At 47.7% G+C, this 27,912-nt stretch overlaps 1 protein-coding gene across 1 annotated transcript in view; it reads right to left on the bottom strand.

Moving 5' to 3' along the window:
- Window positions 1-1,486: 1,486 nt before the first annotated feature.
- GAB2 (GRB2 associated binding protein 2) overlaps window positions 1,487-27,912 on the bottom strand; it is a 103,390-nt gene continuing 76,964 nt past the window's right edge. The window contains 8 exon segments of the mRNA XM_030459345.1: window positions 1,487-7,985; window positions 9,677-9,802; window positions 10,587-10,689; window positions 13,244-13,334; window positions 14,676-14,958; window positions 15,653-15,747; window positions 16,763-17,349; window positions 21,173-21,413. Coding sequence (XP_030315205.1) covers window positions 7,842-7,985; window positions 9,677-9,802; window positions 10,587-10,689; window positions 13,244-13,334; window positions 14,676-14,958; window positions 15,653-15,747; window positions 16,763-17,349; window positions 21,173-21,413 — 1,670 coding nt within the window. The 3' untranslated portion in view covers window positions 1,487-7,841.

Genomic DNA, 27,912 nt, shown 5'->3' with positions numbered 1-27,912 from the left:
CAGAGCTGCTCCAGCTCTTTGACCACTTTTGTGACTTCTTCTGGACCCACTCCAATAGCTCCATGTTCTTCTTGTGTTGGAGGCTCCAGAATTGGACACAGCACAGGGGGGGTGTGTCTCACCAGAGTGGAGTGGAGGGGCAGAATCACCTCCCTTAACCTTCTGTCCATGCTGCTTTTGATGCAGCCCAGGACACAGTTGCTGACTCTGCACATTGCTGACCCATGTCCAGCTTTTCATCTCCCAGTACCCCAAGTCCTTCTCCACAGGGCTGCTCTTGATCTGTTCATCCCCCAGTTTGTAGTGATACTGGGGATTGCCCTGGCCCAGGTGCAGGACCTTGCATTTGGCTTTGTTGAACCTCATGAAATTCACACGGGTTCACTCCTAGGTCTCTCTGGCTGGCATCCTTTCTCTTTGGAGTATCAACTCACCTTGGTGTCTTCTGTGAATCTGCTGAGGGACCACTTGATTTCACTCCCTGTGTCATTAGTGAAGATATTAAATAGTAATGGTTCCAGATGGGACCCCCAAAGGACACCTCTTGCTACTGATTTCCACCTGAACACTGGGCCATTGACTGTAACTCTTTTGATATGACCATCTAGCCAACTCCTTACCCATCTAGTGCTTCATCATCCATCAGACCCATCTCTTTCCAATTTAGAGGTAGGAAAGTTATGGGAGTCCCCACTGAAGGCTTTAGAGAAGTCCAGCTTAGCATCAGGATACTATGTTCCTACCCATGTCATACCAGTTATAGTATTTACTACATTAAAATAACTGTTAGTAGGAACAGTAATATCTGTAAATGGCATATTGGCAAAGTACATGCTATGGTATATACAATATTATGGCCCATAGTGTCACACATGCCTCTGGCCAAGGACTCTGGCAGTGGAGTCCTCAGCTCCAAGTTTGGGATCCTAGATGTAAGGTGATGCTACTCTTGCCTAAAAGGGCTGCAGGAGTTGTGCTGTACAGAGGTTCTTTTTTTTTTTTTTTTTTTTTTTAAGTAGATGTAAGTGTCTTGAAGAAGAGTTGAACTTTCAATTCTGTGGAAAGAAAGATTTGATCTTGTGCTTATGTTTTATGGATGATTTGGTGTCCTGAGGTAGGGCTGCTGATGGGTGAGGAAAGCAGCATTTGTCCTCACCCTGCACACAGCAAAGTGTATCCCTGGAGCAGATATATTGTATAAAATTAGCAGCTGAAAACACACAGTTTGGGTTCTGGGATGAGGAAAAACCCTAACTGAAGGCCCTCATGGCACAGAAAGGACACCTGAAGCTGTAGCAGCTGCCTGATGACAAGCTGGGAAGATGCTCTCAAAGCTTCAAAGGTGCTGCATAACTCATCTCAGTCCAGACATTATTTCCTCCTGTTTCTCCTCACTCCAAATCCACACTGGGAGTCACCAGTAAGAGATGTCTTTTTATTTTCATACTTTTATTATCCCGTTGATTTTACGTTGCATATACAGTACTTAAAAATGAGATCACCTTCACGTCAGGCATGTACCATGTTTATTAACAGCAAAAAAGGTATTACCTAAACTTCACTCAAGACCGATTTACAGGATAAATAATTGTTTCAAATTACTTAGAAAAAAAAAAACAAACAAATAACAAAACCCCAAAGAATAAATTAATAACTTAAGTGATTAGCTGTCCACAGTGATTTGAAAACTTAATAACCATTCAAACAGTAACACCACAAGAAGACACATACTGTACAGTTTGCCACAGATTACTCGTCCTTCCTTCTACAAATGGAAAACAAAAAAAAAAATTAAAAAAACTCCTCTTTTAAGAACAGTCATAGGCTCTGGAACACACAAAACTTCCCCTCAAATTGGCTGCCGACGCCACGGCTTCAACCTCACAGCAGGTTAAGAAATGAAAGGAAAAAACTGCCCCTGTTGTCCCCATCCACCAGTTCCCAGAGTCACTGGGGACCCTTTGACTTTGCCAAAGGCTGGGATGAGTGGGACATAACTACTCTAAAGGTTTGGTCCTAACCCTATGGGATTCCCTGGTTGGCTCCCAGTGGAGCCCAGGGTCCTGCTCCCCTCCCCTCTCCATGACTTGCTTCAGCCACCACATCCAAAGGGCTCTCAAGCAAGAAGTGGCAATTTCAGGGTTGATGTGGCAGCAGAATGCTCAAACTGTGCAAATGTTTTTTTTCCCCACCCACCTTGCTCAGGAAAAGGTCCTGCCAAGTTTTTTTTCCATCTTGGTCAAGAAGGGTGAGGGGTTTTTAATGAGTTTAGCAGAGTGGGATGTGCAGTGTTGTGTGTGATGCTGGGCATGGAAAAGGGGTAAAAACAGCTCTTTGCATTATTAGGTATCAATTAATTACACCTCAGGATGCACCTGTGAGGTGGGAAAATAAAGACAAAAACCCCCTCAGTTTACAAGCTGGAGAAAAAGCAGGATCCAGAGTTCAAATGAACCCCTGAAGATAAAGTGTGGTGTCACCCAAAGAACGACAATAAAAATGATGGTTTCTTATCTCCTGGTCTTGGGGCAATCCTATCCTATACAGTCAACCCACCAGCCCACAAATGAACCCATTTTATGTTAGCAACGGGCAAATTAAGAGCCTGTTGGTTGGAAGCAAGCCCATTGAGAAGCTCTTTTAGCTCAAGAGATGGAACCAGGTGGCCCAACTTCTATGGAAGATGTTGCTGGCTGGTGTTAAAATGTGGATGTCATGTGCCAGGACTGGCTGACCATGGGAGCAGTGGGAGAGCTGTTAGGTGACACCTTGCTACATATCAACTTCTCTCAAGAACATCCACTCAAGTAACAACCTAATTAACAGTACAACCTGAAGAGTTCCAAACAAAGAGATAAAATTGTGACTCCAAGGATGAGCCATCAAGGACAAGCTGGTGGAGTGATGAACTGCTCCAAACCAAGGAGAAATCCTGACCAAGGGGTGCACATGTCTACCTGCAAGAGCCTCATAAACATTGGCAAGATCACCATCCACACGTGGGCAGGTTGGTGCTTTCTGGAGAAAGAATTACATGGACCTCCCAGGGGCCCTAAGATGGTTTATTGGTCTTGGTGATTTTTTGCTGCATTGATCCCTCTGATTTTCTTGATGGCTCTTTGGTGGCCATGTGTGTCCTCTGGCTGGGGTTGGGCTCTTCACCCTTCCCATTACAAGTAGGATTTCTTCACAGGCACAGCTCCACTGCACCCATTTCATCCACTCACATCCCTCAAATGGGACACACAGTGTGGCTGAGTGCCAGTTTTACATGGAATAGCAACATCACCAGGTGGGAACACATCGACTCATAGCAAGAATGACTTGAGAAAACCATCCTCTTATTCACCTCCTAGTCCAAGATCAGGAGCTATTTAAACATCTTCCTACCAAAGTCCACCACTACATGAGACCTGGGCATGGCTCTACCCCTTCCAAGGAGCCATGTTCAATGGGTGGCCACTCAAGAGACTGAAACACCAGGGTGTAGGGGCTAAAGAGAGCTTTGGGTGCCTGTATTTAAAAATGTAGAGGTTCAAGCTGTCCCCCAATTGCTCAGACTGTGTGTCTGTGTCCTGGATGTCTGGGTCTAGGCCAGACAGCCCTCTCAAGGGGATGGCCCCATCATAGGTTGTATGGCCTTAGGGGTTGAGCTGTACCTTGCCACTTGGCTTCATGGCCAGAGAAGAGGCCCTAGTCTCTTGCTATAGGTCTCTAGGCAATACCTTTGCCCCTTTTCCTATCCCTGCTCCAAGCAGGGTCAGCTATGGGTTGACCTAGCCTGATCTTGCAAAGTTCTAAGGACAGAGGTGGCATCTCACAGGACAACACCATGAAGCCATGGAACTCCTGCTCCATGCCCAGGTTTCTACCACACTTCCAGTAGGGCTTTTCCTGCCCAGCTCAGAGCTGGGTGAATTTCCTGAAGGCCAGAGCATCACCATGGGATCTTGTCACCAGGTGGGATGAGTCCCTGGAGATTGAAGTGCCCTTGGTAAATCCCCAGAGTGCTGGAAGCTCCTGTTCTGTGGGAGGTGGCAAAGTTAATGTGGGTGATTAGAAAGGAATGTGCTAATGAAGTTACCTTGAAGGAAGGGTGGGAAATTGCTGGAAAAAAAAAGGAAAAATACTGGACCTTGGTAGGAGGAACCTGGGAGGGTTTTGCGGGCAGACCCTGGGGAATGGCTAAGAGTATAAATAGGACCCTCAGATAAATAAAGTTTGTCTCAGCAAGGGCAACTTGTGAATGCCACACTGTTCCATCAGTGCATGGCTTTTACTGAGCAAAACCCCACTCCACAACCCATAAGTCTCATGCTAAATGAGCACATCCTGAGGACTAAGACTCAAATCTTGTTGGCAAACTCTCCTACCTTCTCTTTTCCCAACATCATGTTCCCCCATAAATAACCCTTGTCAGTGGCTGGTGGCCCTGAGTCCAATCTTTAGATATCCAAACTTCGTCTGCCTTTGGTACCAGCTCCAGATTTGTCCCTATCTGCCAGACACTCAGCTTTGCCCTGGCACAATCTGCACCCACACATATTTTCTTTCTCTAACTTGAGACTATGCCTAAGCCTGGCATCCTTTTAGAGCTGGAAATGTATTTCCCATCACACATTCAAATGTCATTTCAGAGCAAATCATCTCCAAGGCAGCCCATGCATCTCACCACATGGAGGAACCGTGAGCAGCAGTTGCACGCTCAGAGCAAGGCATGCACACTTTGGGACACTTCTCCCTTTAAAACCACCATCTGAATCATTTTAAAGCTCAGGGAGACTTCTGAGCCATGACCCTGGTACATCACAAAACCAAAGGTTGAGGTCATGATGCTTGTCCCACAGGCAACCCTTCTCCATGAGCACACACATGTATATGCAAGCATCATCCCTTTTCTTAAATGGGACCATGGAGCTAGAAAACCTTCTGACATGAAGTCTCAAGCCACTTTAATTTCAATTAAAATTAATCATTTGCAATGCCCTCAGCTTCCTAAAATACCTATTTCTAACAAAAGACTCAGTCATACTTGTTCATCCAAGTATAGAGTGGATGTGATAAACTCAGTGCCTCCAGGACAAAGTTCTTGGCAGCCTGTGTAATTAAACCAGCTGCTTTTCAATATGTTTTAAGACTAAATACTGCACAAACATTAATCATCAGGGACTGCTGTAATCAGCTTGGCAACCACCAGGAATGACTCTTTCCACTGCAGCCATTGATTACTTAACTGTTTTCAGGAGGAGTTGCTACAATCATCTCTACACAGCAATGCACGGAGTACATGGGCCACTACCTAGTTTGGAAAGGTCATTGGGTTGATGCTTAACTGGGGAAAAAATGGAAGAATGTCTCTGTTTCTGGAAAAACATAGGCCTCACTGAAAAGCAGAGACCAGAAATTAGCAGCTGCAAAAGAGCAACTCTGGGGCTGTTTTGGTCCTTGGCCTGACAAATGCAAAGTTACTGATGAAGTCCATGAAAACAAAATGATCAAAACAGGGGGGATGAGCCAGGGACAAAAGCTATGCCAGGACAGTGCCTGCCCTGGGGACACATACAGACCTCTGTTGGATGTTGGGAAAACCAACTAATGTCTCCAGTATCACTATTCCAGTCTTAATTAATGCTTTGGATTAAGTATGGGAGTGGACACTGGATGCACCTTGTCCCAGGGCAGAAGCACAGGGTGCTTGCTCAGCAAATGCATCCCAACTCATCATGTTGGCTCTCAAGCCACTGCACCATCAGAAATGGCTCCTGCTGCTGCCCCCCACCTCACCTACCCACCTTGAGGATACTTTTGGGACTTGTTGAGCTCCTCACCTCCCAGATGGAGAAGAAAACTCAATTTAAGCATTCCTGTGAAAGGCCAACACTTCAATGTCTTGGAAAGGGTCATCAGAGCTTTTCCATTAATATCCTTCCCTTTTGTGGCACAGGAGAAGAAAATATAAACTGGTGCTGGAAGTTCAAAACCCATTTTACCAGCAGGCATCCCTTAAGGAACTGGTATCCTACCCTCATGTGGGTCACCTCTGGCCCTTCCCAAACTCAGACCAAAATAATAAAAAAAACATGCTAATGCTTAAGCATCAGTCATCCATACAGCTTGGTGGTGGTGGTGGAACATAAGAGCCTGTTAGGAGGGCCTCAGCTTGCAGAAAGAGTAGCTCCAGCTATTCTACAAACATTATTACCTAATCTTTCTAATGTCTCCTTCATTTGGCTCTTGGAGTGCAGTTGGCCTGTTTATTTGTGTCAGCACTTGGTGCCTGGCAATCAGCCTGCTCCGTGGCAATCATTTAGTCCTTCCTGTTTTCATGAGATCATGAATTATTATCTCTGCAATAAACTGTCTCTTTCTTCTCAGCTCTTTGCACCCAGCAGCTGCCTGGGGAGAGATCCCCAAACCTGGATGTGTGAAGGATGCTGGCAAAGGGCAATAGCAGATTCCCATTCAGAATTAGAGCCTTGGGTCATAAAAATCAATAAGCCCCATTCTGGGCTGAAGAAACATTGAAGAAGATGGGGAAAAAATTATCTAGTCCAGCCTTTTTGCACCCACCACAAACCAACCATAATGCTCCATTAAAAGTAACACTGAAACACCTCACCCTGACTCTCCTGACCAGCCCCTTCCCAAGTCTAAGACCTCACCATTGACCAACATTTCAATTACTCTTCTCTTTTCCCCCAAGATTCACCCCTCTCAACCTCCTCACCCAAAACCAACTTCTGCAGTCCAGCATCTGCCTTCTCCCAGTCCTCATCACAGCCTCCCACTCCCTACTTGTCACTCATCCTCATGCCAGTCCAGATACACAGGATCTCCAAAACCTCCCTGTGCTCTTCATACTCAACCACAGGGCTTCCCATGATGGCCATGGATGCAGGACTCTTACTTCATGGGCTTCTTTTGGTGCCACAAAGGGCAGATTTTGGTTCTTAGGGCCAGATTCACAGGCAAATGGTCATCCATGTGTTGGATAGGCCATGGGTCAGGGCTTAAATTCTGCCCTCCAAAGCCAATCATTTCAGCCCATTGGCTTTGAGACATCCTGGGGAGCACGAATAGCAGAAGATACCTCAACAGACTTTAATATTTCACACATGCATGTGTCTGTGTGTGACCATGTGCCAGCATATATGTATGGAGCATGTCCTGGGCTTCAGAGTCAGCTTAATGGGACATCCTAGATGCTTTTCAGGCTCCTGAAGCTCAACAACCACAACAAAACACATGGTGGCTGTCCCACCAGGAGGAGAATAGCCCTCAGAGATTTTGAACATATTATTTACAAACAATGGGACAATGAAAATGATTTCACGAGGAATGGTTTTTGCTCAGCTTTGGGATTGGGAGGAGGCAGAGAAGTGGGCAAGTGTAAGGAGTGGGGGATCAGAGCTGGGGACGATGTCCTATGAGACACATTGCAAACCTGCATGGCACAGTCTGGGGCTATGGTATGGAAAAAGTTGGGAAAGATGATGAAGTGTTAGCACATATGAGATAGCTTTAATAGCTGTAAGCAAAAGATGTGGAGGGTGAAAACTGGTATTGCTAAGTTGAAGTTCCTGGATAGTGCATCCAGCAGATAAAGCACAGTCCTAGCCACCAAACATAGCTGGTCTTTATCACTGGCAAACAGTATCTGCCAAGTCTTCCCCTGAAAAATGGTGTTTTTTTTTTTTCTTAAAATTAAAAAAAAAAAAAAGATGAAGACCCCCTCCACTCCTCAGACAAGTCATAGAAATCCAACCCAAGTGGGGCTGGCAGCCCGCTGGACCCCAGCTGGGGACAACTGCTGGGACATTTTCCTGTTTCACTGCCAGGCACTACTGCTTGGTGGCCTTGGCTGGCTCTGAGGACTGCCGTACATCAGTCCACTCCTGCATGGTGCTCTGCAGGGCTTGGGTCTTCTCCTTGTCCACTTGCACATAATCAACCTTCTCATCCGAGGCGACCGACGAGGTGGAGGGCTGCAGGGAGGAGAAACAAGGCCACTGCCTGGTCACTCATCAGCTCCCTGCTCTTCCAGCTCACTCCTTCCCACAGTTCACCACCACCTCCCCTGCTTCCATAGCTCATCACCCCCCCTCTAACTTCAAGAAGGTTCTTGGGTGAAAGGTTTCAGTCTGCTCTGTATCTTGCTTGCATGAGACTGGGCTGCAATGGGAGAGTAGGAGCAGCACCCGGGGCTCTGCCTTCACCCCAGCTCTGGGAGAGGAATGTTTGGTTGCAAATATGTCATCTAACTGCTGATATTGCAAATTCAGTGTTGCACCTTGCTTGTTTTCTTGCAAAGAGCTCTAGAACTCTTCCAGCTTCACTCAATCCCAGCTCCATCCCTCTTAGCTGTGCTGATTCTATTTTTCATCCCCAAAACAGGCATGTCTGCAGGTTCACCAAGGAGACCTGATGAGGGACAAGGACATCCTATTTCCTGTACTTTCTTGACTCCTGGAAACCTGTCTGCCTCTGCAGGTCTTTCAGAGGACCTCCAGCTGCTTGCAACTGGAGGCAGATGATGGTTTTTAATGGTCTAAAAATCACCCTTTCCAGTTTGGGTAGAATGCAAATTGGCAATAGCTACAGAAATACTGCTAGGCAGAAAGAAATGATGGAGGATAAATTGACCCCATCAGTGGGATGCTTTGCCTAGGAAACAAGGTGGTGGTTGAGAAACTCAAGGTCAGCCCACAAGTGGTTCCCACAAAGCTTTATACAATACCTTGTCCTTCCCATCCCCTCACTCAGGTGCTGCTTTGCTTGACCCAGTCTCCCCTTCACCTTCCCAGTTTGCTCTGGGTGGCACCCAGGAAGATCTGCCTTAGGGACCCCCCCAGCCCATTCCATCACCTCTGGGTACCCTCCTTATCTTGGTGTGTGGCCTTGCTGGGGAGGTTGTGAGGTCTGCATCATCTGAGGCTTTTAATCCTTACCTCTCACCTCTGGAGAGATGGATTCCTTTGGATGTGGGGATGCTCTGAGGTCCTCCCTTGCCCCATTTTCCCATGACTCACTCTAAGATGGTGTTTGTTTCCCCCATTTAAGAAGTAATCAACATCCAGGTCTTTAGGAACTTCTCCCTCCACATTTCCACATGTCAGTGGGTAGGGGCATCCCATTCCTGACCCATCTCCTCCCCACAGCTCTTTCTCACTGGACAATAGCCTGATCATCTCAACATAAATGGTCTTTTAAGCATCAACATCACCTCTTGAAAGCAATCTGTGCTTGGCATGCCCAAATGGCACCCTTTAAAAGCATCTGACAGGCAGAGGACAGGTGCCCAGCATTTTCTGAGTGAGCTCCTGAAAGTGTCTCAGCTGGAAAAACCCAAGTCTGGTTTTGGAGAAACTATTGGAGAAACTATTTGGAGAAAGCTTCTTGGGATTATCCCTGAATATACAGTCTCCAGATGGATTTCTGGTCTGACCAGCATCCCTGAACCCCTGCACATCCATGGTTCTGGTAACACTTCCAGCAAGGCTTCAGACATGCAATGGAGACCAAGTCTGACCTAGAATAACTACAGCAGCAGATCTGCTGGGAAACTCATGCCTCTGAGGTTAGTGTGCCACTTTAGACAATCCCATTGCCTATGCACATAAAACCCCTTTAAAAATGCATGACTTTTAATCAGAAGTTTATTAAATTTCCCCCTCACCTTTCTGTGTGGCCCTGGGGAGCTTGGCTGGAAGTCCAGGGCCAGATAATCCACACTCCCCAAACTTTTTTTAGGTGCTGGGCTGTTGGTGCCACTAGGAACAGGAGAAGCAGAAATGGGGTTTTGCTAATGCAGGGAAGAGACAGGAGAAATAATAAGGATTAAAATGGGAAGGAGGAAAAAAAAAAAAAAGGAATTAACACAAATCTGGTAACACAATGCCTCAGTGTTCTATTGTTTAATGTGCTAACAAACATTTCAAGCTCATACTCCTGATGTATTGGAGCAGTTCTGCTGCCTCTCTGCTGATTTTATTCACATTCCTAACATCAGATTTCCCAGGAGCTATACCTCATCAAGGCTGGAGCAGCTCTGGGATCTTCACTAACCACCACCACTCTACACAGAGCACAGATTTCCTCTACCCTCCTAGTTACACAGCCTCAAAACTATGCTTCAAGTCAGCAGCTCCATGAAGACAGACAAAAACCCCTCCCTGGAAGCAGAGCCCCTCCCTACTGCTGCTCTGATAGCCCCTGCCCTGCACAAAAACATGATGTCAGAAGCTGATGTTAGGGGAAAAAAATAAAACAACGAAACTCAGGAAAAAAAAAATCAACTTAATTTAGGAAAATAAACCCTGACAGCCCACAGACATTTTTATCCTCTCTTAATTCCTGGTAAAATAGGTGATAGCCATTTCTACTCTCACATCCAGTGAAAACCCCAATGGGATGTGTCCTAATAGGAACAAAAGTCACTGTTGCAACGTGGTGTTGTGCCCCTAGGGATGCATGTAAGGATGCACATCACGTTTGCAATTCCATGTCATGAGCTAGGAATGTGTTTGCAGAGCTGTGGAAGGTAAATGTCCTGCCAGGACCAGAGATCTTTGCTGTGGGGCCCTTACCATTGCCACGTAGTTCTCCTCACTGTCTCCAGAGTCAGTGCTGGTGATGCTCTGGGAGGAGACAGGACGACAGTATTGCAAGGAGCTGGGGTTGAAGGTCTGGCTGTAGGGACAAAAGTCAATGTGTTAATGATGGTTGCAGGTGCTGCTTGGCCAGAGTTGGGAAGGGATGGGAGAAGGCAACACCTGACACCTTCAGACATCTCCTGATGCTTCCAAACATCTGGGGACTGAGCATGAAGAAGAGGTGGAGGCACTGAGGTTCTCCTATCTGACCTTCTCATGGGTCAGAAATCACTGGGTTTGGTCTTCTAATATTTGTCTTTCTAGGATTTTTAATAACAGCTTGCTTGCTATATACTTGTAATTCTCCTGCTATCAGCCTCCTAAATCAGGCTCCATGAACTGTTTTATCTCACAGGAAATATTTCACTGTGGAGGATGCAGGGCCACCCTTGCTGGAACTTCTCACCTCCAGCCTCACCACAGCTCCAGGATTTGTTTGCCTTGCAGGGCTCTATCCAAATTTTTTTTTTTGCTGGAAAACCAAATCTCTGAGGCATCGTCTTGCTTTCAATTGGCCAAATCTAATTATACAGAATAACATAATAGAATCAGTATCTGGCATTAAAGCTCATGTCTTAAAAAGCTATTTGTTGCTTTGCAGGGAAGGCAGGGTCATATGATTAGCAGATAAGGGAAAAATCCATTAGCTTCTCCGGGGTCAGATGTCTTGTCAATCAAACCCCACTCCCTGTTCCCTTGTGCAGTGATTTCAGCTCGTGCCCTGCAGTCAGTCTCCACACAATCCAATTTATTAGAGGAGCCTCAGCAGCCAAGCTTTGCTTCTGCCTTTCATTGGACAACAAATTAGCACCAGAACTGGAATCATGTGAATCCTGTTATTTTTGGCTGTCTGACTTTGGTCTGAAGTGCTTTGGTTTCATTTTGCAGACTTTCTTCAGGCAAGGCTTTGCTTTCAAGGTAATGACAGCACAGCTCAGTCAGACCCTGCAAGTCTCACCCCACACTTTGAGGCTACATCCAAGGGTTTTGGGGGAAGAACTGGGAGTCAAATTGTGCCTCCAGTGTGGCTGAGGTGGCTCACAAGTCACTATGTACCACAGGTCCTTATGTCAGAGCCACAGCTACCCAGGAGTTGTCAGATCCCTAAAGCAGGAAATGTCTTCAGGGCATCTTTATTAGCTGCTTGGCCACATGGTGGACTTCAATGTGAAATCCTCATCCTGGGATGTGATGATCTTACAACACTTGATAAAGCTCGTGAGGGGTCCATGAGAGAAACACTGCTGCTTTGAGAGCACCTGATCCTAAGTCTGGCCATGGTGTGACAAACAAAGCCCTGAGCCCCAAATCACCAAAATGTGTTAGGATATTTTAGGAAAGAATTGCTTCATAAATGCCCTTCTTCCCAGACAGCTCCTGCTGGTCCCTGATGGGGGTGGGTTGTTGGGCAAGGTGGATTTTCATCCCAGTGCAGGTGTTTGCATGGCATGATCCATCCCTGCAGTCCCTGATTCTAAATTTGACAGGGAAAATCATTGAGGCTGAAAGGATCATCCAGATTTTGGGGAAAATAACTTCTGCTTCCAAAGTCTGGGCCCACTCCTACCTTGATTCAAGATGGGCCATAAGAAATGTGTCCCTTCAAGAGAAAGATATGGTGGGTCAGGAGAAACTCATTGTCCTGGTTTGGGCCAGGATAAAGGTGATTTTCTGTTTTGTATTTTACTTTCAGCTCAGTCTCTTGTAAGCAGCTGCACTGCTGAAATGAACAGCAAGTTTCTCAGGCAGTGGCTGCTGCTGGGACTGATAACACTTGATGTTTATAGTTACAGCCAGAGCCTGGGGTGCAGAACCAGGGACACTGCTCAGCTCTGAGGAACATTTTGCCCTCCAGAAGGAGTAAAAAGGTCCCACCTGCAGCCCTCCTTTGGAGAGGAAGGGACAAGAGAGAAGCCAGAATTGACCAAACAGAGGATTCCATCCCATCCACCTCATCCTCAGGATAAATTGGAGGGATCACCAGGGTCAAACCCCTTCCTGCTTCCCCTTCTTGCCCTGTCCCTGTTTGGTTGGGCATCCTGGGAGGATCCCATCCCTTCCTCTGCCTGTGCTCCTGATCCATCCCAGCCTGAATCTGTGTGTTCCTGCCTCCAGCTCCCAACTGCTGCTGACTCCAGGATTCCAGCCTGGACTTTCCCAGGGCTGCCCTGCAGCCTTGGTGGTGACGTGAGAGTTACTGGGGGGAAGGGAGGAGGAACGTGGGACCAATTTTCCTGTATATTTGTATAGATTTAGTAATTTTTCATATTTATCATTACTATTTCGTTAAAGCTGTGTAGTTCAGTTTCCAACCCATCAGTCTCTCTCCCTTATTCTCTCTCCTTTCTTTATCTGGGAGGAGAGGGGGGATTAATAGAGAGCAGCTGTTAATTGGTTTAATTGCTGGGCAAGTGTTAAAGCCTGACACCCCTTCAGTGAGTGGAGGCAGAAGGGCAGCTGACACTCAGCCAGAGGTGTTTAGTCCATGGCAGAGGTGACAGCCTGGCTACATGTGGACACCAGTGAGGAGAACGAGACCAGAGAGCTGCTGCTGGAGCAAAGCAAAAATTCATACCCCAAGTGTTACTCACGTTGGCCTGGACCAGGATTTGGTGACTGGAGATTTGAAGGGAAGCTCATCAATGACAGTGTTGTTCCTCAGGTCCAGCGGTGATGGCTTTGCTGGGGAGGGAAAAATCTTTTCTTCAGAGGCAGTACATTCCTCCAATTCAGCATCCATGAGAAGGTCCCCAACAACAACTTGTTGGCTGCTTCCCATTCTGCTAATCAGCTTCTCCAGCCCTTCTTGCTGATGGTAAATACCCCCAAATAAAATCTCTGGACTCATTTATTCCAGGGCTGGGGGAAAGGATTAAATTCTCTCTCTGACCCACATCTTAAAAGTGTATTGGTCACCAAAATGGGAAATGTGCCTCTCAGGGAATGGAGATCTGCTGGAAATGTCTAAACCCAGAAGTATTATAATAAACCCATTCACTGGGGAGCTGTGATAAACCATTAGATTGGGACCAGACCAGACTCTGCCAGCCCTGAGCTGCCTCCACCCAGAGCATTTCCCCATAGGGAATGGAAAAGGACATCTGGAGGGTAACATGAAAACTCTTCTCGTCTTGGATGGTTCATTAGGTGGAACAGAAGAGCAGTCCTCACCTAGCATGTTGATGGTGTTAGGTGTTAACACCTGAATAACGGGAGATGTCCTCAGCATCTCCTTGACAAACTGTCAGGCAATGGTTTGGGGAGGGATCTGGAGGATGTAGGCAAAGCCATGAGGGAAGAACTGCCCAGAACCAGTCAGTAGGGAACATCAGGAAAAAATTGATACATCTCAGTACAACAGATTTTGGGGTGAGGGCAAAGCAGGTGGGATCCTGCCTGTGACAAGCATCACCTGCAAAGGCCAGGAAGGGTTTGAGATTAGGTTGGACATTGAAAGAATTTCTTTACCGAGAGAGTGATCAGCCATTGGAATGGGCTGCCCAGGGAAGGGGTGGATTCTCCATTCCTGGAGATATTTAAAAAGAGACTGGATGTGGCACTCAGTGCCATGGCCTAGTAACTGCAGCAGTAGGGGATCAAGGGTTGGACTCGATGATCTCTGAGGTCCCTTCCAACCCAGCCAATTCTATGATTCTATGATTCTTTTTTAGATAGGCTGTTCAAAACCAATTTGCATCCTGAAAGAGGATGGAGAGGATTAGGAAGGTCAGACCAGATTACCTTTAAAGTTATTCTAGTCTGAACCCCTTTCAAGGTCCCTTCCATCTCAAACTATTCTATCCTAGAATCACAGCTCAATGTCCATGTCAGCTCAGGAATCCCAGAGCTGGACCCAGCACTGCAGGTGAGCTCTCACCAGAGTGGAACAGAGGGGGAGAATCACAAATCACTCCTCAGGTACAACCCTCCTGAGTGTGTAGAAGATGACAGACGTAGACCAAAATATTACAAAGAAGAGAAACCTGAAAAAAAGGGGACCTGAAAACATTTTAACCCTCTTACCTTTCCGGTCAGGTTTGAGGTTGCGGTTGACTGGTGGGGGTTGGATTTCACTCAGCCTCCTGTGGCACTGTGCCATGGCTCCTCCTTTGTGGACAGGCAGGGTGGCTGAGGACAACCCCACCAGGTCAAAGTGATGTGGCCCAGGGCTCATGGGGATGTAGAGATTTTGGGCGTTGTCGTTGGCTTTCTCAGCATGGATCAGGGGGGAGGAGCCGGGGTTCATGGGGACGTAGTTGTCCTCGGAGTCGGTGCTGTGGGAACGGGCCACCACTGCCTTGGCCTGCTGGGGGACAATCAGGAGGGCTTGCTGGAAGCACCAGACACTGGTCAACCCCATCCTGCTCTAAAGCCCTTCATCTCATCATCCCTGAACACACCCCAGCTCTAAAATCTCTGCACTGAAGGGAAGGGGTGGTCTATCCCCTCCTTAGTTATCATTTTGCTCTGAGAGGCTCTGCCTCTGCTGTTTCCAAGACATTGGAACATCCTGAGTTCAGGGAAAGGTCTTAATCACCCAGACTTGAGTCTCTTCTCATGAACGGATTGAGCTGCAGAAAGAGGTTTAACCTAGAAAGTAATTTTTCCCTGGGCTTTGGCCATGACTAAAATGCACTATGAAATGCTGCTTTAATGTCATTTCCAGCTCAGGAAATCTTAGAAAGTGCAGAAAAGAGGCTGTTCTGGCAACATGTTAAAATTCAGCTCAGTATCCCAGACTTTTAGGAAAAAGCCCAGCTCCTGGGTGCTCTATGGAAGCACCCAAAGCAAAGCATTACATGTGGTGCTGGGTTGGGTGGCTCCCTCCATCTCTACTCTGCAGGCCACCAGTGTTTTCACTGAGATCAGTAATAAAACCCTTCTTGATTTAGCTCTGAAGGACAGGGCTGTGAGGTCCCAGGTGGAAATGACTCATTTCTAAATGTCTAAAAGTGCAAATGGTGCCTCCAATGGGGTGGCCAAGCCCAAGGCCAACTCACCAGGTAGGAGCTGTACCCCTCGTTCATCGACTCAGCTGACTGCACAGCACTGCCCCCCCCGTGCTGGGGGTATTCGTACGTCTCACAGGAAGAAGCTGCAACACAACCACAAATGCACAACGTGACCCAGAGCAACTGATGATAAAAAAAAAAAAAGGGGGGACCTGGAAACAAAATCCAGGTACTCGGAGGGCAGTGTCTGTTCTTGATGGTTGAGTGACCCTGGTGGGAAAATATGGGGTTTTTTTAGCCTGTTGCAGACTCTCTGCTGTGCTTCCTCCCCATCAGCATCTCTCTGATGCCTCAAGGCAGCTGAATGTGCCATATGGACCTAACCTGGTTCTGTCAAGGTGCTGCAAAATCCCAGGAGCAAAAGCATCAGGTAATGTAGGTGATGGTGACAAAACTGGGATAAGAGAGAACTCACTACAGCTCACTTAGCAGATGTAAGGGCTGACCACCTCCTGTGAGGCTAAGCTCCTAGAGAGGTCTAACTCATGCTGAACATGGTCTGAACTCAGCCTAAATGCTGGTATTTTGGAAGGAGGAGATGGAAGAGCGAATTGTGTCATCTGCAGTATCATTTCTCTCCAACTGATCCTTCTAACTTACTTTGTGACTATCCTATTCTAGGCATAAGGTTTGGAATGGGCATGATCATCCACGGCCCATCTTTGGTTAATTCACTACAGATGGTGGGCCTTGGAGATGTGCAAAACTGTGCCCTATCTGGTGAGCAAAACCAAGGCAGCAACAGACTGAAGTATGTTCTGATAAACCTGGTCATGAATAAAAATAAAAGCAAGCTAAAAATGCCTGGTATCACCAAAATCTGGTGAAGGGCTGCACAGGCAAGCAGGTTTGGGTGTTTGCTTCAAGGCACAGCCACAGCCAAGAACCAGCTGAGCACCTCCAGTGGGCAGAGCCCTGTGGGTGCCTCTCCTTGCTCATTGTACAGGACCAGATCTTGAGTGGGGAAAGCTTCTCTGTGTTCAACTCCCTGGCTGATGCCAACAACCACCCTGGCCCAACCACAACCCAGGGGGACTGACCCATCCAAGGCTACGAGACAGGACAAAACCTCCCCCAGGTCCCCACCTCCAAATTCACCTCGGTGCAGCCTGCTGTTCTCCACTGCTGGCAGAGTGTTTCTCCGGGGAATGGTGGCTGCCATAGGGGCCAGCCCTAAGTTTTCACCAGGCTGGGGTCTCTGGGGTGGGCTGCCCCAGCGGGGTTCTGCCTGCCCAGGTTTTGGAGGGCGTGGGGGTGGTGCGGCAGGCGAGTCGCTGGTGGCCACAGTCAGAGCATTGTGGTTCTTGTCCAGTGTAAATGTCCTAGGGATCTGGTAGATGGAGAGCGGGGTGGCAGGGATGTCATAGGAGTCCGTGGAGAGCTCCCCAAACTCCTTGCATAGGGTGTTGTTGGGAGTCTTGTAGGTGTAGACCTCCTCGTTATCTGTTTCGGAGCTGGTGAGGCTCGACTTGGGGTGGGTGTAGGAACCAAAGGAACGTGGGAGGTCGTAGGCACTGTCCCTGAATTCTGAGTTGTGCCTGATAGGTTTTGGCAGGCTGTAAAAGCCATGGAGCTGCCCGCTGACCCCGTTGACACAGTGCCCGTTGCCCTGTGAGAGCTTCTGGACCGCTGTGTCACTCCGCATGAAGAAGGCAGATCTTGTGGCTTGGGAAAAGCTGGCACTCCTGTGGAGGATAAGTGGATAAGGGGGTTGAGATGGAGGCACCAAGCTCTGCTACCCTGGTTTCTCACCTTCCTGACCTGCACTGCCCAACCTCAAGGCAACGGGAATATCTCAGACCCCTCCAAACATGCCCACAACCCATTTTGTCCTGAAAATACCTCCAAAATGACCCTTTCATAGGTAGGAGCTCCATGGGCAGGAAGGAGCCTTTTGTTCAGGCATGAATTACTCCAAAAGAACAACTTTTGCATCATCTGACAGTGGCCCAAGAGACAGCTGCAAAGCAGAACACCCTCAGCACCACCACACCTTAGCCTCTACCCACACCTCTGCCTTGGAAAGGTGGTTGAGAGGGACTGGAAAAATTCCTGCTGGGGATTATGTCAAAGCCTCCAGCTATGTCACCACCCTTCCCTCTCGAAGGGCAAGCCCCAGGGAGTTAAGGACATTCCCCAGCTGGGTTTTCTGAGCCACAGGGGAGAACCTCAGGGTTGAATTCCGATTTAGAAAAGCCTTTGAGGGCCCTGGGTTGAATGGGGCAGTGTGGTAATTTTGTCCATGTCTTGCTAATGACTCCAAGATCTGAACTGTGGTTCAGCCAGGACAGAAGGTGAGCACTAAGTGGATCTCAGTTCTCTAGTAACCTCTTGTTTGCCAATGCTTCCCTGCCAGTTCTCTCCCAGGTGTTTCATCTCCTGTTTTTTCTCTCCTGCTGCTTTCTCTTTCAACACTACCATGCAGCAGATGATGAGCCCCATGGGCTCAGGGTTCTGCACCCCAGCAGGTGACATTTCTCAAGTCAGGGAATGATTGAATTGGCCACTTGGACTTTTCCCTCTTCCCCACCATCCTACAAGACTTGGGGAAATGTGAGCAGCTCTGTGGAGGCACCAGGACACAAGGGAAAGATGCCGCAGAGCTGATCATGGATGATGATGATGCCTTCTCCTGAACTGGCTGAGGCAGCATGGAACTAAAGAATACAGCAAAGCTCCAGAAGGTTCTTAATTCCATATGAGGAAAGGCTGAGAGAACTGGGTTTGCTCAACCTGGAGAAAAGAAGGCTTAGGGGATACCTTATCATCATGCTCCAGTAATTGAAGAGTGGCTACAAAGAAGATGGAGACTCGCTTTTTATGAAGAGTCACATGGAAAAGATGAGGGCTAAAGGGTGGATGTTACTCCTGGGGAGATCTTGTTCAGCCACCAGAAGAAAATTTTTCACTATTTTTCACATATTTTTCACTAAGGGGATAGTCAGACACTGCAACAATCTCCCCAGAGAAGTGGTGGATTCCCCAGCACTGGACACTTTTAAGGCCTTGTCAGCTTGACAAGGTGCCTGGGCATCTCATTTCAACTCTGTTCCTATCTAGAAGAGTTGGACCAGATGATCCTTGAAGTCCCTTCCAACCTGGCAGTCTGTGATTCATTCTAAGACTGAAAAAATTACCTTGCCATGAAGAACTAATGCATACGCATGGGGAGAAGGTGAGAAGTGGCCTTAGGCTGGGTCTTTTAGCTCACAGAGATACAACCCCATGTGGGTCAGGGTTTTGGGGACCACAGTGCTCCCATCCAGAAAGAACTCAACCAGCCCCACTTAAACATCTCCCTCTGGAGGAGGCTTCCTGCCCTGTATCAGTCTCCACACTGGGAAAAGAGTGAAATGGTTACAGGGAGGGTTTCCAATTGTAAATCCCTGGGGAAGTGCCAGCCCTATGGGAAAAAGGTGGGAGATGCTGTTTTACACCACTCTGGTGGGGTTGATGCTCTGCAGGGACAACAGGGACTCTGTTTCATGGAGCCAGCAGGAGATGGCGCTCAGAAATAGAGCTTATTTGGGGGAAAAAATATTAAAACCAGTGATGCTGTGATATGACAAATCAATCCCTGCTGCCTCTGGAGCTCAGTCTGCCAGGGAGATGTTTGGACTCCAGCAGGGTCCTTTCAGCTGAGGACTTGAAGCATCTCATGGGTTAATTATTCAGCATCACCCGCCAATTAGCTCCTATTACCCTCATTTTCTGGATGAGTAAAGGAAGAGCTCCAGAGCTGGAAGGGGAGGGATTCCCAGCAGTCCTGCAGCCTGGCCCCCTGCACTGGGCACTGAGCAAGGAAATTATTTCTGGCTCAGTTGCAGGAGCTGCCACTGGCCAGTTTGTCTCTGCCCACCAAAAGCATCAGTGCTTGCTCCCTTCTCCTCCTCCACATCCCAGCTGTGCTCTCAGAGGGTGGCTTGTAGGTATCCTCACAGCTGGAGAATCCAAGGCCTTTTTTTTTTTTTTTTTTTTTTTTTTTAACACTGTTCAATTAACTCCGTCTGAAGTTGATTTCTCTGAGTCTTTTTTTGTTGTTGTTGTTGTTCTCTGAGCAGGGGAAGGCAGCTGCAGCAGGAAAGCCCAGTGGAGGCTGCAGCTTTGCTCTCACCCCACACCAGCTGGACTCCCATCCCTCCCTCCTCAGTGCTTTAGCCAGCCAAAACTCTTCAGGCAAAAAAAAAACCTCCTTGCTATGTATGGCAATTGGATGGGTCCAGAGGTGGAGAAGCTGCTGGTCACTCAGAAATGCCACCTCATTGCACCACAAAGCCCATTGAGGTCTGGGATACAGCAGGGATGAGTGGCAGAGCAGTGCAAACCCTGCCCATCCCATCCTCTGGTTGTGGGTTTTTTTTTCTGGTTAAGGCAAGAATTATGGCTCTGTCTGCAGGATCACAGAGTGACTGAAGTTGGGAGGGGTGTCTGGAGGTCCAACAGTGTCTGTGCTCAAGTAGGTCAACCTAGAGCCAGTTTCCCAGGACCGTGTCCAGATGTTTTTTTAATACCTCCAAGGATGGAGACTTCATAACCTCCCTGGGCAACTTCTCCCAATGCCTTTCCTGATGCTCAGAAGGACATTTCTGTGTTTTCAGCTGTTCCCAGTGCCTCCCACCCTGTCACAGGCCACCACTGACAAGAGCCTGGCTCCATCCTATTTGCACCCTCCCTGTTGGGATTTATTCACATGGATGAGATCCCACCTGAGCCTTCTCTTCTCTAGGCTGAAGAGTCCCAGCCCTGACAACCTTTCATTAGAGCAGAGATGTTCCATTCCTCTCAGCACCTTCATGGTTCTTTGCTGGGCTTTCTTGTACTGGAAAACCCAGCCCTGGACCTAGCACTCCAGGTGTGGTCTCAGTGGTGCTGAGGGAAGGATCATCTCCCTCCACCTGCTGGCAATAATTTGTTCAGTGCATCCCAGGACACCATTTTCCACCTTGGCTACAAGGACAAATTTCTGGCTCATGTTCACTTGGTGTCCACCAGGACTGCCAGGTCCTTATCTGCCAGCCTCCTTTCCAGCTGGGTGGCCCCTGGGATACACAGGTGCCTGGGTTTGTTCCTGCCCAGGTGCAAGGTTCTAAACTTCTCCTTGTTCAACTTCATGAGGTTCCCACTGGGGCATCAGCCTCAGCTACCAGCTCTGTGTCATCTGCAAAATGTCTGAGGGTACCCCCTGCCCCCACAATCAGATCATTCATGAAGATGTCAAACAGCACTGAACCCAGAATGCAACCCCAGGTACACTGCTAGTGACCAACCTCCTGCTAGGTTTTTGTGCCATTGATCACCACCCTCTGGGTCTGGCCATTCAGCCAGGTTTTAATACAACTCAGAAAGCTGAGAGCTTGAGAGGTCACTGCTCTGACCTCCTCCTCCCAACTGTGATGAGAAAAGACCATCCCTCAGGGCTTTGCAGACCTCCAAGGGACGGAGGAAGGAGCTCACCCTAATCCCCCCCTCATCTATCCTAGGGTTTTGCTCCCAGATTGACAACCATACCTTGTGTTTTCTGACTTTCTGCTCATACACTGGTGGAGAAAAAGGTAGTCCTGGGGGGCACTGGCAGACAGGGTACTCTGGAGGTGGCTGGCAGGAGAGTCAAAGGTGAAGAGGGTGGGCTGGCTGGAGTGGGATGGTGCTGAGGACTTGCGCTCTCGCAGGAGGTGGTGGCTGGCACTGCTGAGCTCTGCTGGGAAGGACCTTGGTGCGTGGTTCATGGAGGTGATGCTCCTCAGGGTGTCTGTGCAGGGAGAAAACACACCTGTGAGCAGTCAGATGCAGTGACCCCACAGTTTAATTTTTTTTCCTGGGATTTTTCTTCCTTAAATGCTCCATGGCCACAGGTGGGGTTTGCTTACAGCTCTGGGTGATGCACTCAGCAGCAGCAACCTCTGCCTGCAGAACATCCAGCTATAGGCATCAAGTAAGAAATGTTTTATCATGTTGTATTACTGTATCACATTTTACCATTTTTTCAAGTTTTTATCATAGGTTTAGCATCTTGTAGGCATGTCTGGGGGATGCCAGACCAATTCACAGTAGCTTGTTAAAACCTGGTTAAAAAGGCAAAAGTGCAGAGCATTCACTTTCCTGCTTCTATCTTTTCTTAGAGACCCTCTATGTAAGGGCATCACTGCTTTCCTTTTACAGCTGGGTAAACTGAGGCACAGGGTGGGAATGTGAATGGATCTACTGATGGCAGAAATGAAAAATATTTCTGCGTTTCTCAGTCCTCTATTAACTCTGTGACCTGAAAACAGTTCCTGCTGTTTTCTGTTAGGAAAATGGGATGCAGACCCAAGACATGACTCCTAGTGCCAGCTCCACTTGCTCAAGGAGAAATACACTTTAAAATATTAAATTCTTTTCAACAGAGAACATCCCAGAGGTAAAGAATTATCAGTTGGCTGCTCCAGCCCTCTAACAAATGGACTTCAAGAATTTGAACCAGGGTTGAATTTTTACAGCCAAGCTGTAAACCCTATTGAAAAAAAAAAAGCCCCAAACCCTAGAAAATCCACAACATGCAGGATGTTTTGAGAAGGTTGATCCATCTTTGGCTGCAGAAAACCATGCATGATCTCCCTTGCCATGCGTACACTCCTGGATTGTGAAAATCACTCATTATGGTTCACCCTTTTTAGCAGCTGTGATTTACATTTATTTGGTGCTGATGCAAAACAGTAAGAATCAAAACTGTAACAAAAAGGATGTCTTTTCCTGGGTAAATCCACCTCTTTTTTGGCTGTCACTGATTTAAGGATTTCTCCCATGTTTCTCCCAACATGATACGCACCTGCTTTGCAAACTCAACTTCAGACACCTATGAGGGAACCTGCCCTGACACAGGGGTGAGGGGGATTTCACAGATTTCCAATCTTTTTTTTTCCCATCCTTTCCTCAAACTCCAGATCCTACCAGAAATGTTGGGCCTGACCTTCTTATGCCACAGAGAAATGAGTTCCCTCTGCAAACAACTGTCATGGCTCAGACAAGGAGCTGTTCTACACAGAGTGATTTTTCACTGACTCCTGAATCGTGTCAAGATACAAAATCGATCTGTCTGATGCTCTTTCACCACTACTACAATTTTTTTTTTTTCCTGGCACTACTGCAAACTTCACCCGATGCAGAAAAAGTACATTAATAAAAGCCAAAGACCACAGCTCGACTCTGTTGTTTGGTTTGTGCTAAACACAGAAAGGATCAATATTTAACATTGACATTAATGGTGGGGGATGAGCTTAAAACTCTGATTCCTGTCTTCTTTGCATGGGTATTAAAGATCCCTTGGTGCTTTTCATGGGAGTAAATGGCCATCTTGGTGTCCTTGGACACAACAGTGCCTTAAGCCTCATCCTTATTAAATATTTATCCTGTAGTATTGCAGACTGATCCCCATTGGAAAAAGAGTCCTGAGAGCTGTGTGAGTCCCTGCTCTTAGACCCAAATAGGGTGCTTTGTGGTCACCCAGTATGGTAGAGCTCAAACCCATGTTACTACCAACAACAGGAGAGCTGCACCCAAAGTGCCTCTTGGGAGCAGCCCCCCACTCCAGCTCCACCAGGAACTGCCCCTGATGCTGGGCTTTGGCCAAGACTCTTCCAAGGATTTTGTGAGGATGGAAAGTCACTATTGTGTCCACACCCCAACATGAAGGTTGCCTATAGGGACAACTGTGAGTTGTGCAGGGTTGAGGTTCCTCTGACCTATGAAGTCCTCCAACACTACCCCTGAAGGCTCTGCACTTGCCATTGAATGGCCAAGCCATGGCAGGCCAAGATACACCTGGGAGTTGGAAATTACTCTGACTTATTTGTGCCAACAGAGCCTAAGGGGAGAAATGAGGCTGTGGAAGGGAGAATTATCAGCATCTCAGGCATGGCAAATTCAGATCAGATCACTTTGAAGAGGCCACTGAATTCTACACTTCCAGCAGACTCTCAATCACAGAATCATTCAGTTGTTTGGGTTGGAAGGGATCTTACTGAACATCCAGTTCCCACCCCCTGCCGTGGTCAGGGACACCTCCCACCAGGGTGCTCAAGCCCCATACAACCTGGCCTTCAACACTTCTAGGGATGGGGTAGTCACAGCTTCTTTGAGCAACCTGTTTCAGTGTCTCACCACCCTCACAGGAAGGAATTTTTCCCTGGGATCTCATGTAAATCTCCCCTCTTTCAGTTTGAAACCCTTCCCCCTCATCCCGTCACTCCATGCCCTTGTCAAAAGTCCCTTCCCAGCTTTCGTGTTGATCCTTCAGGTACTGGAAGGTGCTCTGAGGTCTCCCTGGAGCCTTCTCTTCTCCAGGCTGACCAACCCCATCTCTCTCAGCTTGTTTCCCCCAAATTCAGTCTGATTTGGTGAAACTGGAGCACACAGCACACAAGATGCTCCCGCAGCAAGCAGGATGAATTAGTTACTCTGTGATTACTCCAACTGCATAAGAGAAAAAGGGGGACTAAGGGGAGCAGGCAGCAGGGCCCAGTAAAAGCATGTTGCTTCCCTGGGGGAAGCCACTCTATTGATATCCACATTGATTTTCAAAATGAATTCCCAGCTCACTTCCCACAGCCACCGAGCCCCCGGGAGCATCATTGGGAGCGAATTCAGGACTCACGAACTCCATTAGGGCTGTGAGATGAACTCCCTAATAGCAGGTGAGAGATGGATTGCTTCACAGGCCTGGGAGGGTATTGCAAGGGCTGGGAAGATAAATCCTGTGCCTGCAGAAGGGCACTGCTGAGATTGCTGTATGGTTTTATGTATTTTAGTTTCTTTTTTCACTGGAATAAAGGGTGGCTCGTGTGCCCGTGTCACGCTGAGGATGGGCCCTCTGACTGGGGGGGCAGAAAAGGAGGCAAAAGGGGGAATGGAGGAAGAAAAGTAGTATTGGACGACTAGGACCTGTCATCAGAGTGTGACATAGACATGCTAAAGAGAAAAGTCAGGACATTTGTGCTCTCATATTGGCCAGAAATGGAGATTGGTCGTCATGAAAGTAAGGCCTACAGAGCAAATTATGAACCAGAGGTTCCAAAGTTGGTTCAATTCACCATGCCACAGTACCTGGCTCCCAGGCACTGAGGAGCATGGCTTCTTTCCCATGTTCACATGGGGAACTTGATGAATAACACCCCAGGGTTTTCACCCAGATGCCTCCAGGCATTGTCCCCACCTGCATGATGACCGAAGATGCTCAACTCAACCCAGCATTGAGTCAAAAAGGCTTTTCCATCCCCCATGGCCATCCACCTCAAGGCCATGGATAAACCCATGGCTCTCCTTTATTTAACAGCATAGATGTAGCTTCCAAATCCCTTGGCTTAGTGTCGAGATCTTGAGTTTATGTTAGGGGAATGTATCAAATACAGCCAAGGAAGGATAAGATCCTGTTCCAGTTCCTATTGCCATTCCCAGGGGAACAGAGTTAAAGTTATGTAGTGGGGCCATGTGGGAAGTATCATCTTAACCCCATGTTTCCTGGCCAGTTCTCTTCTGAGTTTGGGGAATTGGACTCTCACGGTCTGGAAGAGGCAGCCTTGGACACCCACAACTTCAAATTTGATGTCAGCATCACAACTTGCATGCATACATCTCACTGAGCTCATGCTACAGCTGTTCTGCTGGTCCCTACAAGAAAGTGAGCCAGAGGCTCAGTGGGGATGAACCACTACAGTCTGCAAAACCCCATGGTACCAGGCAGGCTTCAGTTGGCTGAAGTCTTGTAGTCCATGTCAGGATGTGCCTTATGGGCCATGTGCTGCTGAAAAGGGGGGAAAAAAACCCCCTCCTTGTGACTGCATCCCCAGAATAAAACTATGCAACTGTGAGGCTGGCAATGAGATGGACTAGGCTGGGAGCCAGGAATTTTTTATGAATGTTTTCAATTCCCTCAAGTGGTATTTCCCTCCTTGCTGACAGCTCTGAATTCCCTTGCTCAGAGGGCTCGCTGATTGCTGTGTGCACAGCTTCACACAATGTTCCTGGGCTTATCTGAGACTTACTCAGCCTCCTATGGAAACTGTTGCTCAGAATGGCCTTTTCCACAAGAGCCACAACATCAGCTTCCCAGCTTGAAGGCAGAGGCTGGGACCACAGCTCCCTGTATCCCGTGGATTTGAAATGATGCCCACACTGCACTGGTGAGGCCAAGCCTCACAGGTGGTGATTTCTGGGTGTAGCTGAATTCCTGAGCTCCCATCAGTGGTTGCAGCAAAGTTGTCAGGTTGCCTTGGCATCCCTGAGGGGTACAAATTCCCTGTGATGCCCACACTGCACTGGAAGGGCCAAGCCTCACAGATTAAGATCTCCTTAGATTTACCCTGGCAGATCAGGCCACAAAAAGTCTCAATCTGTGCTGCTGACTTCATGCCCATCAAAACTAATGACAAATGAGCTATTTTTTTTCAAAAGGGAATAGTAGAAATCTACTAGAAATAATTCCTAGGTGTGGGACAAAGCTTGCTCATGCACTGTCATCTTCACAGAATCATTCAATGCATTGGAAGAGACCTTAAAGGTCACCCAGTTCCATCCCCCTGCCATGGGCAGGGACACCTCCCACCAGCCCAGGTTGCTCCAAGCCCCATCCAACCTGGGCTGAGACACTGCCAGGGATGTGGCAGCCACACCTTCTGTGAGCAACCTGTGCCAGTGTCTCAACACCCTCACAGGAAGGAATTTCTTTCTAAGATCTCAACTAAATCATCCCTCTTTCAGCTTAAAGCTGTCTTTATAGGAGAGGTGTTCCATCCTTCAGATCATTGTGGACTCACTCCAGTAGCTCCATGTTCTTCCTATATCAGGGACCCCAGAAGTGTGGGAGGTTTCACCAGAGCAGGCAGAATCCCCTCTCTTAACGTGCTGGCCATGGTTTTGATGTAACCCAGGACATGGCTGGTTTTCTGGGTTGCTACTGCACATTGCCAGCTCATGTTGAGCTTCTCATCAACCAGCTCCCCCAACTCCTCTTCAGTGCTGCTCTCAATACATTCATCCCCAGTTTGTATTGATATTTGTATTTGTATTGACACAAATTGATTGCCCTGACCCAGGTGCAAGACTTTGCACTTGGCCTTCTTGAACTTCCTTACTTTTTGGAGCAGCTCCATCATTTATTAGCAAACAAAGGAAGAACCTTCTCCTGTGGGAATGTGTCCTCACCTTCACTCCTTGAGTACAGACCCCAAAAAAAGATTTAAAAGAAAAAACAAACAACCCTACTTAAAAAAGCCTTTTTTGTGGTTCTCTGGGAGAGAACAAACAACATCCTATGGATGAGTTTTGATGCCACCACACTGCCAAGAGGCCCTGGGATGCCACGAGGATGAGCAGTGTGCCCAGAGAAGGTAGGAGGGCTATTAACTGAGCTTTTCCTATCACTTCCAAGTTGGATGGCATTTGGAAAAGCTGTTGTCAGTCTGAGGACACCTTGGCATGTTGCCTGCTAGATGGGAGGCATCAGGTTGGTGGGAAAGAATGCCTCATTTGGATTATTTTCCCTCTATTGTTCCCTTCAGGGTGGGGAGCTGTGTGCAAGGTACCTTAATATTTGGTATGAAATTTTGGGTGTCAAGCAGAGAGAGTGGAACTCCCCAAAAGTGAGGATAGGGACTTGCCACAGCTGCATCCTCTGCCACAGAGGAGAGAAAGGGTGAGGATAAAAGTGACATCAGGTTTTTAAGATTTTGCTTTCCACTTTCTTGCTGCTTATTTTAATTTGCTTTGCAGAGCTGGCGAGGACAGACTGACCAAGGGAAAGGAGAAGCACCACAGCCTTAGGGACAGGGATCTGCTGCACACAGGGCTAAGGGCATGGTTTTTCTTATCCAGTTTCAGCCATCTAAATGACACTTAGCTTACACTGCTCCCCTCTTCTGACAACAGTGAAATCCCCCAGTTATTTAAGCATCCGACACAGGATGGGAAGAATTACCCAAGGAAGAGTTGAGGGGAGAGGCAATGAGACAAAGCTGAGTGGTAACAAACCCCATTAGTGTCAGTGCTCTGCTTGGGTTTGTGTGAAACATCTGAGAAGCAGTGGTAATGTAAGAACATTTACCTTGGAGAAGCATGGGAACCAGGGAAAAAAAACCTCACAGGGCTGGAGAGTGGCTGAGTGAGAAGAGAGGGAAAGGAGCCAAGTCAGATCATCCTGACCTCAAAGCATTATATATCTCAGTTATTTTAACAGTAATCAATTCTTTGAAGGACGAAGGGGCAGAAGGGAGAGAGAC

The sequence above is a fragment of the Calypte anna genome, chromosome 1 (assembly GCF_003957555.1).
Source record: "Calypte anna isolate BGI_N300 chromosome 1, bCalAnn1_v1.p, whole genome shotgun sequence".
Classification (NCBI taxonomy): domain Eukaryota; kingdom Metazoa; phylum Chordata; class Aves; order Apodiformes; family Trochilidae; genus Calypte; species Calypte anna.
The sequence above is the reverse complement of the archived record's forward strand: the minus strand, read 5'-3'. Positions and strand labels throughout refer to the sequence as shown.